This window comes from Benincasa hispida, chromosome 11 (assembly GCF_027475165.1).
Source record: "Benincasa hispida cultivar pf3 chromosome 11, pf3_genome.v1.1, whole genome shotgun sequence".
Taxonomy (NCBI): Eukaryota; Viridiplantae; Streptophyta; class Magnoliopsida; order Cucurbitales; family Cucurbitaceae; genus Benincasa; species Benincasa hispida.
In genome coordinates, this window is record NC_143488.1 from 27516603 (window position 1) to 27530618 (window position 14016).

The following is a 14016-nucleotide window of genomic DNA, read 5'->3' on the forward strand; positions in this document are numbered from 1 at the left end:
CCCAATACTTCACTAACAAGAAGAAAAAGAAAGGGCGAAAGGGGATCACCTTGCCTAATTCCTCTTGATGCTATGATTCTTCATACCATTAATGAAAACTGAGTATCTAGGACTCTTAATACATCCCAAAATCCATTTGACCCATTTTTTTATCAAACTTTTTATTCAACAAAATCTTTTCAAGAAAACTCCAATCAACATGGTCAAACAAAATCTTTTCAAGAAAACTCCAATCAACACGGTCGAATGCTTTTTCAAGGTCTAGTTTCATAATCCATCCCTTCTTCTTTTTAACTCGATATTCCTCCACCACCTCATTAGCAATCAAAATTGGATCCAAAAGTTGCCTTCCTTCTTTGAAGGCACTTTGAGTTGGAGCAATAATGGAAGGCATAATTTTTTCCAACCTCTTAGCAAGAACCTTAGCAATAATTTTGTAAGCTAAAGTAGTGAGACTAATTGGTTGGAAGTCCTTAACAGCAGTAGCATTCTCTTTCTTTTGAATTAAACAAATAAAATTTTCCTGAATGCATGCATTTAGCTTGCCATTCTTGTAAAAATCTTCAAATAAAGACTGGAAATTCAACTTTACTAAGTTCCAGAATTTTAGGAGAAATTCACCTGTGAAGCCGTTCGGACCTAGAGCTTTACTCTTACCAAGTGCCTTAACTGCTGACTTCAATTCTGACTCTGAAAATCTACCTGTAAGAACAGCATTCTGGATTGTAGCAAGGCCAATCCAAGTTCAATGGCATGAATCTAACTCCGGGAACTCTAGAGTATAATTGCTCATAAAATCCCAAGATTAGACTTTCAATTTCTCGAAAAAATTTGGTTGGTTCCCCTTGGTCATTTACCAATTCAGTTATTAAATTTCTCATCTTTTTGGCTGCTAAAAACCGATGAAAGAAACTTGTATTTTCACCTCCGAACCTTATCCAATTCAACTTGCTCTTTTGCAATAAATTTAGCTCCTCTATCCTGTATATTGACATCAATTCTGCCTTCAAAGATGTTCTAATATCAAATTCCAAATCTGAAAAATTGACTGTTTCGGCCAAAGCATCCCATTTTTCAATTTCTTTTAGTAATTCCTCTTCCTTTCTTTTCTGCAGTTCCTGATAATCAGTAAACGATGCTTAAACTGCGCTTTTCACCTTTCTCATCTTAGTACTAAGAGCAAAACCAGCCCATCCAGCCGATCTACTACTATTCCAAGTCCTTTTAATGATTTTGGAACATTCTTTATTTTGCAGCCAGCAATTGCAAAATCGCAAAGGCAAAGGGCCCAATTGAAAGATCCAGCTTCAAATAATAAAGGGAAATGATCTGAAAATAATCGAACTTGTCAGCTGACTCCAGTATTTTCAAATTCATCATTCCAAACTTTAGCAACAAAAAACCGGTCGATTAGTGACATTGTAGCAGAATTGCCTTCTCGGGGCCAAGTGTAGCTGCCATTAGAAAGAGGAATTTTCAAAAGATTAGCTTGACCAATGAAATTATTAAACTTCCTCATACCTTTGGTGACTCTGATTTTGGAACATTCTTTATTTTGCAGCCAGCTATTGCAAAATCAAAAAGGAGAAGGGCCCCAGTTGAAAGATCCAGCTTCAAGTGATAAAGGGAAATGATCTGAAAATAATCGAGCTTGTCAGCTGACTCCAGTATTTTCAAACTCATCACCCCAAACTTTAGTAACAAAAAACCGGTCGACTAGTGACCTTGTAGCAAAACTGCCTTCTCGGGACCAAGTGTAGCTGCCATTAGAAAGAGGAACCTCCAAAAGATTAGCTTGATCAATGAAATTATTAAACTTCCTCATACCTTTGGTGACTCTACCATACAGAAATCACTCATGAGCCCATCTAGTAATGTTGAAATCTCTTCCAATACACCATGCTTTTGAACAATACACTGAGAGGGAAAGCAATTCAGGCCATACAAATTTCTCTCCTTGTAATCATTTGGACCGTACACATTTGTAACCCAACACGTCTTCTTACTCATTGTAATGCATTCAACTGAAAGTAAATATCCTCCTTTGAGAGATTCGGCAACCGAGAGCTTACTCTTGTCCCATAATGTCAACATTCCTCCAGACTTTCCAAATCATTCCACAAATTCCCGACCTATGTCTTTAAAGCTCCATTATTTTCAAACTCATCACCCCAAACTTTAATAACAAAAAACCGGTCGACTAGTGACCTTGTAGCAAAACTGCCTTCTCGGGACCAAGTGTAGCTGCCATTAGAAAGAGGAACCTCCAAAAGATTAGCTTGATCAATGAAATTATTAAACTTCCTCATACCTTTGGTGACTCTACCATACAGAAATCACTCATGAGCCCATCTAGTAATGTTGAAATCTCTTCCAATACACCATGCTTTTGAACAATACGCTGAGAGGGAAAGCAATTCAGGCCATACAAATTTCTCTCCTTGTAATCATTTGGACCGTACACATTTGTAACCCACACGTCTTCTTACTCATTGTAATGCATTCAACTGAAAGTGAATATCCTCCTTTGAGAGATTCGGCAACCGAGAGCTTACTCTTGTCCCATAATGTCAACATTCCTCCAGACTTTCCAAATGATTCCACAAATTCCCGACCTATGTCTTTAAAGCTCCATATAGATTTGATGAACCCAATATCAAAGTTTTCTTTCTTTGACTCTTGTACTAACACCAAGTCCAGATTATGTTTTTTCAAAAATCTCGAGTGCCAATCTCTTACTGACATCCTTCAAACCTCTTGTATTCCATGAAACTATTTTCATCATGAAATTACCAATTATAGAACCCAGTGTGTAACTAAGGAAAATCAAACTAAATTACTCCGCAATCATCGATTATTGATTTCAAATGATCTGGGATATCCACTGATTGGAGTGGTGGAAGGTTGGCTTCAAATTTCGTTTTATCAGCTGGATCTTCCTCAATCTAGAACAAGGCATTAAGATCTAAAGCTGATATCTCCTTCTTTAGAGTCACTTGCCCATCCTCTTGTTCATGAGGCTCGACTTCATCTTCGCTACTAACGCTCAATGGGGCATCACTTGTAGTGCCTCTAGATGTGAACATAATTGGAGCGTTTGTTAACAGGTTAGGTATCTTTTGTTATTTGTAGTGCCTCTAGATGTGAATGTAATTGAAGTTGACAATGAAATTTTTAGTGTATACTTGCAGCTTTATAGCAAGAAAAGGAATAGACTTGCTCAAAGTTGTCTGAATGACTTAGTATTCATAAAATATAATAGAGCACTGAAGCGTCGATATAATATTCGAGACATCGTTGACCCTATCTCTTTAAAAGAGATAGATGATAGTAATGGGTGGCTGATTGGAAGAACGGATGACGATTTAGAGGAGGAGGATGATCTTGTTTTCGACAACGATTCTTTAACATGGGGCGATGTTTCAAGAGCTACTGGAGCAAAGAACTTGCCTATTATTCTAGAGTTGGTACCTTAAGAACTAAGTCTAAGACTAATGCTTTATGTTCATCTTCATCTTCCACACAACCACCATCCCAACCCACCCACACATCAGTTATGACTCTGAGACCGACAAAGAAGATATAGATGGTTATAAGTCGAATGATGGAGAGAATGAGGATGAAAACCTATTTAGTGAAGATGAGTTCGATATTTAGGATTTTAGAATCGTATTTGTGATTGTTTTTGTGTCGTTTCACTTTAACTTGGTGTTGAATGACAATGAGTCAATGACTAATATTTAAATCTTATCTATTTCTTTTTTTTTTTTTGTATATTCTTCTTTAAGTCACATTTCTATCCATCTATGTTTTGGTTGTGTAAATAAACATGTATATAGTATCTATTTTTTTTTATATTTTTTATATATAATGCGCCTTACGAAAAAAAGCCCGCACCTAGGCTCCAAAGGGCCATTGCGCCTTAGTGCACCTTGGGCATTTTAAAACACTGATCACATCCATACAAAACTAACATAACATAGTGATAAAACAAAGAACAACAAGGTCCCAAAACAAATCACTAACCGATACACAATAGTACAAAAGAAGAAGAAGGTTATGCCAAATAATACAAGATTGCCCCCATGTGTTCCAGGACACAATCTTCATTGTGTTTTGTCAATAGAGCACTGCACGTATGAAAAAAGGGGAGAGTACTCAAGCCAAGATAACTCCACAATTCTTAACAATGGAGGTCAAATGAGGGGTAATTCAGATGGGTGTAATGGAGAAAAACATGAAAAACGATGCTCGTCACCATTCAACTCAACTTCATTCAAAAACAGAGTCGGTAGATCCACACCACTAATTTCTTCTTGCACTCTGTCCTCTTGGGTTGTACCAATCTCCAGGCCTTAAATATCTTCGCTACTCACACTAATTGGAGAGTCTATGTCAGATTCACACTTTCTTGTTTTATAGGAGATCAGAGGAGGTCAAGGTGTACCTCTAAAAAAAATGGGAGTTAGGAATGGTGAAATTCGAATGATTAAACTGTTTGAAAGAAGAAGAGGTGTTACCTGTCTTTGTGGAAGAAAAGGGTGCTTGAATTCTTGTGCAACAATCCTCTAACAAATCTGGGTTGTTTTCTGTTGAGCTTGTTCTGAGGGGACTCGAACTCTTATTCTCTTTACCGTCTGAGGAGCCAAAAATTTGAGATTCTGAGGTCATTTCTTTCCAACAACTCTTGATTATTTGTTACTATCCATTTATTGATGTAGGAAGTTCATTTTCTGGCAAAATGTTTGGGAAAAGGTTTCCAAAGACTGGAAAATTTCGATCGAGAAGCAGAGGAAGCAGAGAGTTTCCTTGATTTATCTCTTGAGTTTAGCTTTCTATTGTCTGGAGTGTAGCAGAAGGTGTTCGAGGTCCCTGTTTTTTGAGAAATTTCCAAAGAAAAACCATGTGGCTCTTCATATATCCCTTTCTCAGTATTAATTTCGTTGTGGGTTGTCTGATCTTCCATGTCGGAAAGCTCCCATTTCTCATTAAAGTTCTTCACTCCTTGCTTTAAGAGTGACTCTTCGCCTGCCTTTTTTGTGTTTAAAATAACTGTGTTTTCCTTAAAACCCGAAACGTCAGAAGCTTTCTCTTTCCTCATTAAAAGTGACGCTTCACTTTCCTCTGAAGTGTTCACACCATCCATTGTTGAAGGAAGCTTGATCATAGGGGAATGCTTTGTTGTCTACAGCATCTGTAGGAGATCCTTCTTCAAAAACACGTTCGGGTTCTTGAGTACTCCAGTTTGGACTGAGTGGATACAAGGAAAGACCATTTTGATTCCATAACATTAATAGCAACACCTTCATCCTTCATAACTTAGATTCGGACGAACTAAATCTATTGGATTGGAAAAATTATTAACAAATAAATCACCAGTATCAACACACTCAATATCCCCAAAATTCAAAAAGATACAGCCACGATTTTCATCCTTAATTTCTGTGGTCACTGGCATGAATCTACAAAGGTTTCTTCTAACTTGGATTTTAGCTTCCGCACAATTTGTGAGATTAAGAGTTTCAGCTGCTATGCTTTCAAGACCTCCAAAATAAGCTCTAATTACTTCAAACGTACTTCTACACCAGTAATCCAATCGAAGATTTTTTATTGATATTCATCCCCCAAATCCTTTCATAATTGAAGGTCTACCATGTCTTGTCTTATTCCATTTTTCAAATAGTAAACGATAAGAACCAATTAACGGCCATTTACCCGGATCTTTGATCAGCTCTTCCAAATCTCCTTGGCCAACTTTGATTAAGGCTTTATCTGCAAACAGGGAATTGATAATGACACTAGAATGAAAGACCTCTTTCAGTACTTTTGCTATCTCCTTTCATTCATTGAACACAAATAGCCTCGAAATGATTCATAAGTTATTAAAATCCTCCTTGAAAACATCATAATTCTTCTGAATCCAAAAGCACTTCTTGCTCTGTTTTTTTACCATCACTGGAACAGAGGACTACGTCTGCTTGTTACTGCTCTTATTTGATGATTTTGGGGCAAAGAACTTGATACTTCCTTTTCCTTTTACCGCGTCTGCGAAACTTGTTTCATATTTCCTTTGGGAATTTAGCTCAGGTATAACTTTGGTGGATTGAGCAAAATCTGTTAATGGCTTCTTTAATATCTGACTTACTGCCTCACATTTCTTTAAAACTTTTAAGCATTCCAATAAAAGAATGCCATCCTTTCTGCTTAGGTCCTTTAGGAACATGAATATACTGTAATGTATTGTACTGAAACATTCTAATTATATCCTCAATTTTTGTCCTAGGAGATGATGATGGTGCTAAGGGGGTGTCAACCTAGTTGAGATATCTTGACCTACTAATCCAAAGTATTATCTTGTCGTATCTTTGTATTTTGAGCATTAGTCTCATTTCATTAACTTAACAAATAAAGAGACTCATTTCCTTTCAAAAAAAAAAATAATAATAATAAATAAAATATACTTATCTTCCATTCCGTACAGGACATGGCATGAAAAATGCAATACATATCTTAAAAGTTTTTTTTCATAAAGCTTTACCTCAAAGCACCAATCATTTGGATGTTTGTACGTGTCATTTCAGCTTTTGTACTTTTAATTCCCAAGCTTCGAACAACCTCAGTTGTTGCCTTTGCCAATAAATCGTCTGACAAGCTTGAAGCAAGAGAGGCTGAAGGCAATAAAATAATTAATTCAACAAACTTCTACAGGCAGCTCAAAAGTTAAACAAGTACAATAGATCACATTTTAATATATTCTTTTCAATACATGTGATTTATATAACATATTATCAAATGCTCTACAACTAAACAAAACCTACCAAACTCCACAATCCCACCTTTATTTTCTCTAATGAAAAAGCTTGACTAAGAGAAAGAAATACACAGGCATACCAAAAAACCCCACAAAAAAGGAGACATGCTGATGCTACAAAAGGACTCAGTCAAGAGAAACAAGTTATAAAACCTAGTGAATAATTACAAAAGAGCATAGAAACAGAGATCCAGAAAGAAACTAAGAAGCTAATAAGGGGCAAAACGTTGCTAAAAGAACTCTCTCGCCTGAAGATTATGTTGCAACATCACTATGTCATTCACATACGAAGCCATTAACATATTCCATCCAAGTACTAAGGTATCACAACTGAGATCTAAGATTGTAAGCAGTCATATAAAGGCACCCAAGCATTCAGCTGTAAATGTAAATGTTTTTCAATGCAATCTACAAATTGCTTCGCACAACCAATATTCACTTGACATTATAAAAAAATTGAAATAACTTAATATGGATTCCAAAAAAAATGAAATTATAAAAACCTAATTATATGAACGGTTGTAGTTATTTTTTTATTAAAAGAATAAGCTTTTTTTTTTAACAAAAACAATTTTGTTGACGTATAAATTTTACTAAAAAAAGGAGGGGAGAGAAACGCCCCAATTCAAAGGAATTACAATAAACATCTCCAATTGAACAAAAGAGAAGATAAACCATGGGAAGAAAAATGGGGATTCAATTTACACTAAAAGATAAAGGATGGAAAATAACACTATCTAAGAAAACCGGGACGGTTCTTTCCTTGGAATTAGAAGTCCATAGATTCTTTCCAACCAAAATGACCACAAAAAAGCACAAACAAGATTCATCCAAAAGATTTCTTTCATCTCCTTGAAAGGATAGCCGAAGAGGAGGATTGAGAAGATTGTAGGGACTGCTAGGTAAACCACTTGTCAACTAAAAACAGCCTTCGTGTCATTCCAGAATTCTTTTACAAATGAACACTAATAAATATAGGTGATTCGGACTTCGAATCTGATCTGCAAACGATACATCTATTAGGTGAAAAAGCCATGTACGGAAGCCGTCCTTGAAGATTGTCCTGAGTGTTGATTGCCCTATGAGCTAGCTCCGAACTGAAGAATTTGATCTTCTTTTGATAAATTAGAAGGAGCCATTAAAAGAATAAATTAGAAAGACAGAGGTACGAAATTCACTCCCCACATGCAAAATGAAGATTGAAATAACATCTACGAAGTTGTTCTGATACTAATTTGATGGAATGATACCAATTTGATGGAACCAAGCATCAAAGAAAACATCTCCAAGAATTCTCAAAGGAATGTTTATTATGAATGAAAAGGTAAATGAACAACAAAGATTAACGCTCTACATACAGGAGACTAATGAGCTAACCTATAACCTAGTAACTAAGTAAACAACGAACTACTAACTATAACAAATTAGCCATTCAAATGAAAATTACAAGATAATTACTAACTACTCTACATCAAAATGACAAAAAACGGCCAACAACAAGTTAAAAAGAAACTTGGAAGTTAAAAAGAAACTTGGAATGTAATGAATCCATTTATCATCTAAGTCTTACCAATACACGACACAGTCTTCTTTCTAACACTAGCTTGATTGGAACCCAACTGGGATAATAATGCACTTAACAGAAGCTCGTGATCATTTGCCATGAGGTTACCAAACTTGTGGAGAACATCACATAAAATATCAAGAGACTCGCATTTGATCTCTGTGCTCATTCCCTGCATATAAAACATGCAAATCTATCAGCCCAAACTTGAACTTTTACTGCTTAGCACAGTTAAACAATAAAGAAATATTAAATTTAGAAATATTCTTAGGTTTCCTTTTGCTTTGTATCTTGTAATTTGAGCATTAGACTCATTTCATTAATTCAATGAAAAGGTATTGTTTCTGTTTCAAAAATATATATATAAATTCTTCAGTATACAAAATCAGAAGCTAATTAACTTGTAAGTCATTCATAGAAAGTGATTTTCAGGACTATTCATTAATGCAAAATTATTTTCAGGTCTATTCATTTATGCAAAAAGAATTATCATGCTTTATTCAACAAAATCTATCAGAGTATTCCCTTGGAGCCTATGGATGGAGAGGAACAAGAGGACTTTCAACAAAAAATTTCTTCTCATGATAGATTTTGACACAGCTTTTGTCAATGCTCGTGGTTATGTAAAATTACTCCCTTATAATTATTGCAGTTTAAATAACCTTTTGAATATTTGGAGGGCCTTTTTGTAACCCTCTTTTAGTTTGGATCTCCCTTTTTTATATTTCATCATATCAATGAAACACTTGTTTCTCACCAAAAAGACAAAAACAAACATCTGTACAAAATTAAGTCCATTAGTATTAAATAACCAATTGACCCAAAAGCTTAAGCTAATAGATTTTGGTAAATTTCATTCTATGAACACTTTAACGCTCTCCTCACTTATGGTTTGAAAAATTGTAGAAGACCTAACAAGTGGAAATCAATATTAATTGGGGAGAAAATCACATTACAGAGGTTTGAATATAAGACCTACTTTGATACCATGTTAAATTGTAGAACGCCGATTGACCCAAAAGCTTAAGTTGATAGGTTATGAAAAATTTAATTATATGAAACTTCAACAATTACCATAGCATATGAAGTCAATCTAAAACATTTCATAAGGCCAAATAATGAAAAGAAACATTGATGAACAAGAACGTTAATAATATAAACTCATGACTTATGTTATGTCAATCTTTCTTTTACGGAAAACTAAAAAACTCATTGATAAAATGAAATTTAAAGAGAACCTCTCCACAAAGGCTAAGGCACAAATTATAGAAATAAAGTAATTTTTTAAAGAGGACACAGATCTTTTCATTCATGAAGAATAGAGAACAACCGGAGGAGGAAGGGAAAAAACACCCAACAAAAAGTAGACTGAAAAGAAGCAGAAAATAAAATAAATACAGAAAAAAGATTATGAAACAAGGATCATAGAAAGCAACACTCTACAAGAGCTCCCCATTGTTACTAATATCTTGGAAAGATATCCCGCAAAAGCGTGAGAGGTTTTAATCATGATGACTTTGAAACGACTTGACCAAGTAAAGAATGTCCTCAAAATCTTTGATTTCTTTGATTTTTTTTGGAAAATTGTCAGAAATAATCCTTAAACATTTTCACCTTTCACAACTAGCACCCTCCTGAAGAACTCGTTAGAATAGCTTTTCTCGATCCTTCCCAGTCGAGATCGACTCCAAGATTCGAATAAAAATTTAACTTCTTTTCATCGTACATCCAAACTATCAATTTTTTTGGGTTTTGTCCATGGAAATGTGGCCAAAATAACCGAGTTTGTATGTAATTTTTTTCAAATTTGATGTAATCTTTCTCAAATCTTACTTAATCTTTTCAAATTCCAAATCTTACGCTCAATTTATGTTTCTACAGCTATCTGAATTGGATTTCCAAATGGATTTACGAATTTCTCATTGTTTCCTCCTTCGAGCGAGTGTGCCGGTCTACAAAAGAAAATCGGATCTCAGGGCGATCGTTGTGTGGTTTCTGCTTCAGAAAAGAAGTTCAATTTTGGAAAAGATTACATATGATCTCGATCTTCGTCCTGACCGAGATTTCATTGAGAAAGCCCAAAAAAATCGATGGTTTGTGTGGTGAAAAGAAGTCAAGTTCATTCGAATCTCAAGGTCGATCTCAGTCAGGAAGGATCAAAAAATCTATTATAACGAATTGTCAAAAAAAATGTGCTAATTGCAAAAGATGAAAACTTTGTGGGGTTATTTCTCACAATTTCCCATTTCTTTCCAATATCTATAAACCACCACAAGTCTGAATTTATCAATCTCAATCTGGAAAACGAGGAGGTGCTCACTTTGGCCAACAAATTTGGTTGCAAAGTTGGTTCTTCGCCTGCTATTTATCTTGGTCTTCCCTTAAATGGTAAGCCCAAAACCAAAGCCTTCTGGGAGCCTATGAATGATAAGATGGAAAGAAAGCTCTTCTAATGGAAAAACAATCACATTACAAAGGGAGAATGCACACACTCATCCAAGCAACCCTCACCAATCTTCCAACTAATATTATATGTCCATCTATTGAATGCCAACTAAAGTGACTAATAGTATGAATAAACTAACCACGATTTAACAAAGATGGTTTGGGTCTTCATCTTGTCAAATGCAAAAATCTCCTTAATCCCATGAAGGAAGGTGGGCTGGAAGCATCTCCCTTAGAACAGCCAGGGTCCTTGGAAAACCATTATAAAACATTGCCATTTGATACATGATCGGATATACTATACTCTTGGTGACGAGGCTAATATCTCCTGATGGAAGGACATTTGGCTTGGAAACGCCCCCTAAATCAAAAATTTCCCCTCATTTTTTAATCTCTCACAAAAAACAAAGGAGCAATCAAGGATTTCTGGGATGCAAAATTGGGCTTCTGGAATTTAAGGTTGAGAAGAAACCAAAGAGATCCTGAAATTGAAGAATTTGGAGCTCTTATTCATTGCTTGTCAACAATCTCCTTTTCTCAAAATCCGAACAGGGGAATTTGTAAGCTTGAACCGAATGGCATCTTCTTCTCCAACAAATCTCTCTCGCAAGATATCCCCCCCCCCCCCCAAAAAAACAATGGATCTACTTTGCCTATTTTTTATTTGTTTTGGAAAGGAAATATCCTAAAAAGGTTAAGTTTTTCCTGTGGGAGCTATCTCACAGAGCCACTAATACTCATGAAAAGCTTCAAAGAAGATTGTCCCATATGGTTTTGTCTCCTCATTGGTGTTATATGTGCAAATGGCAAGTTGAATCTCAAGGACACCTTTTGGTCTCCTGTTCCTTTCCTAGATCCTTTTGGAATCACGTCCTCTCTACGTTCAATTGGAAAGTCGTCCTCCGGGAAGATTCTAATCTTCTCCTTTCATATATCCTTGGTGGACACCCCTTCAAAAAGGAGAAAAAGATGATTTGGTAGAATTTTATAAGATCCTTTTGTTGGAATTTATGGCAAGAAAGAAATAGTAGAACCTTTCAAGGAAAAGAAGTCCCCTTCCACAGATTTTTTGATGTTCCAGTTAATACGGTTGGGACTTGGTGTAAATGTTCTCCCTTATTTCAACACTATAGTTTTACCTTGCTACTTTCAATAGGAAATGTCTTTTGTAACTCCCCTATGGGGTCTTTCACCCTCTTCTGTAATTTCATATAATCAACAAAATTGTTTTTCGCATATATATATATATATAGACATGTATATGGCCTTGAGGCATTTAAACAGAGAAACTTAGCTTCAATGGGCAAAGACTAAAACCTAAGAAGCTAATAAATGTGGCTACGAAAGCTAAAATCATATATTCCCATCAGCCAACTCTAACTACTGAAACTAAATCTACAGAAATTGATGTCAAAAGAATGCTCAACAGTTTCAAAATTTTCTAAGCTTGAACACTACGGACTGAATTAAATGACTGTTTCAGACACTCACTGCAGTAGTGATCCCCTTTACCAATTGGGGTGATAGAGAGATGAGAATAGATTGAGCAACAAATGGGACAGGAACTTCAGCTACGACTGTCTTCAAGGCTATGCTGGCAACATCACGGTGCTGGTCCTTTCCATTGAGCAATTTGTCACATAGTTTATTTGTCATCTCCACGACCCGTGTTTCACTAACCTTCTTCACTAATGGAGCAAGGCTGAAATTTGAATTGACAAAAGAGATTAAAAGAAAGGGTTAAGAATTATAATACCACATCAATACTCTTATTAACTTGACCGATTCTATCTCTCCATCCTTTCTTTTCAAATACATTCATAATGACTTAAGAACAGGTTCCTCTTGAAGAAAAAGACAGTCTACAAGATCACAAAGAAATAATCATCTATTGGACTAGCCGTTGCATGGTAAGCAACGAACATTGAAGCCAATGGCCTGCAGGGAGAAAAGGTAAAGGTCCTACGTACCATTTCACAGCCAGCCCAGAAACATCACCGGCCGCATCATCAAGCTGTTGTATGATGATGTTCGACAGTTTTATCTCCAAGTCAGTATCAGCTCTAAAAGTCTCTTTGTTTAACTCGTTTAATAGATCAGATGTTGCCATGTATCTGTAATCTTTATCTTTGCCTGTCATCTAATGAAACACTCGTGCAAGTCAGACCAACCATAGCCATCCAAAATTGGGCAGCAAAAATGTAAGTGAATAAAAAATGTAACAGATATAGATTATATCTGCTCATGCAATCCGGTAAAATAGTACCTTCTCTAGGATACCCGTCATCGCTAAATTCGCCATTGGTGAACTGTTTGTTTAGGCCTGAGAGAATGCCGCTAGCCTTAAATTTAGAATGTGAATGATCTGAGACGTCACAACATAGAAAACAGAAAACAAAGAAAGACAAAATGTATTTGTTAATCAGTTATAGATTCTCCCGAATGAAACTGGCATCATTTAACCACCTCGAGAAAGCAACATCCGAAATGACAGTGCACGTAAAGAAAGAAACCCTAAAACACAAAACCAGACCGCAACATCATCGCACTTACGCTTGAGAAAATAGGATGGAATTGAAAAAGGAAAACCCTAACAGAAACGGCAACAACAGAGCAATAGAAACTACAGCAATGGTGGTTCATACATCAACAAGGATCGAAATGGAGGGGATTTAAAGATGGAAAACAAAAATCCAGCCATGGAAATGGGGAATGGAGCAGCAAATAATACAAAAGGAAAGAACTGACCTGCGAAGGAGGGCAGCCGTTGCAGCGGAGCGAAACAGTTGTGGAAGCTCACTGTCGGAACTCCACGAGTCGGGTGTGTTGTGAGAGTGCAGATCAGACGAAAGCATCTGAGTAGGAGACTGCCTTATGTTCTTTGCTTCATTTATTTTAATTTTAATGGCAACTGCGAGAAATAGAATAATAATATTTTAGGATTATTCAAAACTGCAGTTTAATTACGAGTGCCTCGTGAATGGTTTCTTTTAAAACTATTTAAATATATGAATATAAGTAATAACCTCTAATTCATTTTGCAAACGCTAATCTCTAATTCAAATCTTTTAAATTTTTATTTTTTAGAAAAAAAATTGTGTTACTCCTTAAGTTAGGAAAAAGATTTTTTTTTAGATTTGTGTTATATATAGTTTCGGACTAGTAAAAAAGGTCAAAGATAATGAATGTGTTATGT

General features: G+C 35.7%; 1 protein-coding gene across 1 annotated transcript in view; it reads right to left on the reverse strand.

Annotated features, from left to right (window-relative positions):
* Nucleotides 1-13796, reverse strand: part of LOC120090282 (cullin-associated and neddylation dissociated) — a 48898-nt gene extending 35102 nt beyond the window's left edge. The window contains exons 1-6 of the mRNA XM_039047851.2: nucleotides 13569-13796; nucleotides 13087-13185; nucleotides 12791-12960; nucleotides 12312-12522; nucleotides 8382-8547; nucleotides 6539-6668 (exon numbers count right to left, since the gene is read on the reverse strand). Of these exons, the coding sequence (XP_038903779.1) occupies nucleotides 6539-6668; nucleotides 8382-8547; nucleotides 12312-12522; nucleotides 12791-12960; nucleotides 13087-13122 (713 nt within the window). The 5' untranslated portion in view covers nucleotides 13123-13185; nucleotides 13569-13796. The remainder of the gene's footprint in view (nucleotides 1-6538; nucleotides 6669-8381; nucleotides 8548-12311; nucleotides 12523-12790; nucleotides 12961-13086; nucleotides 13186-13568) is intronic.
* Between the last annotated feature and the right edge of the window lie 220 nt (nucleotides 13797-14016).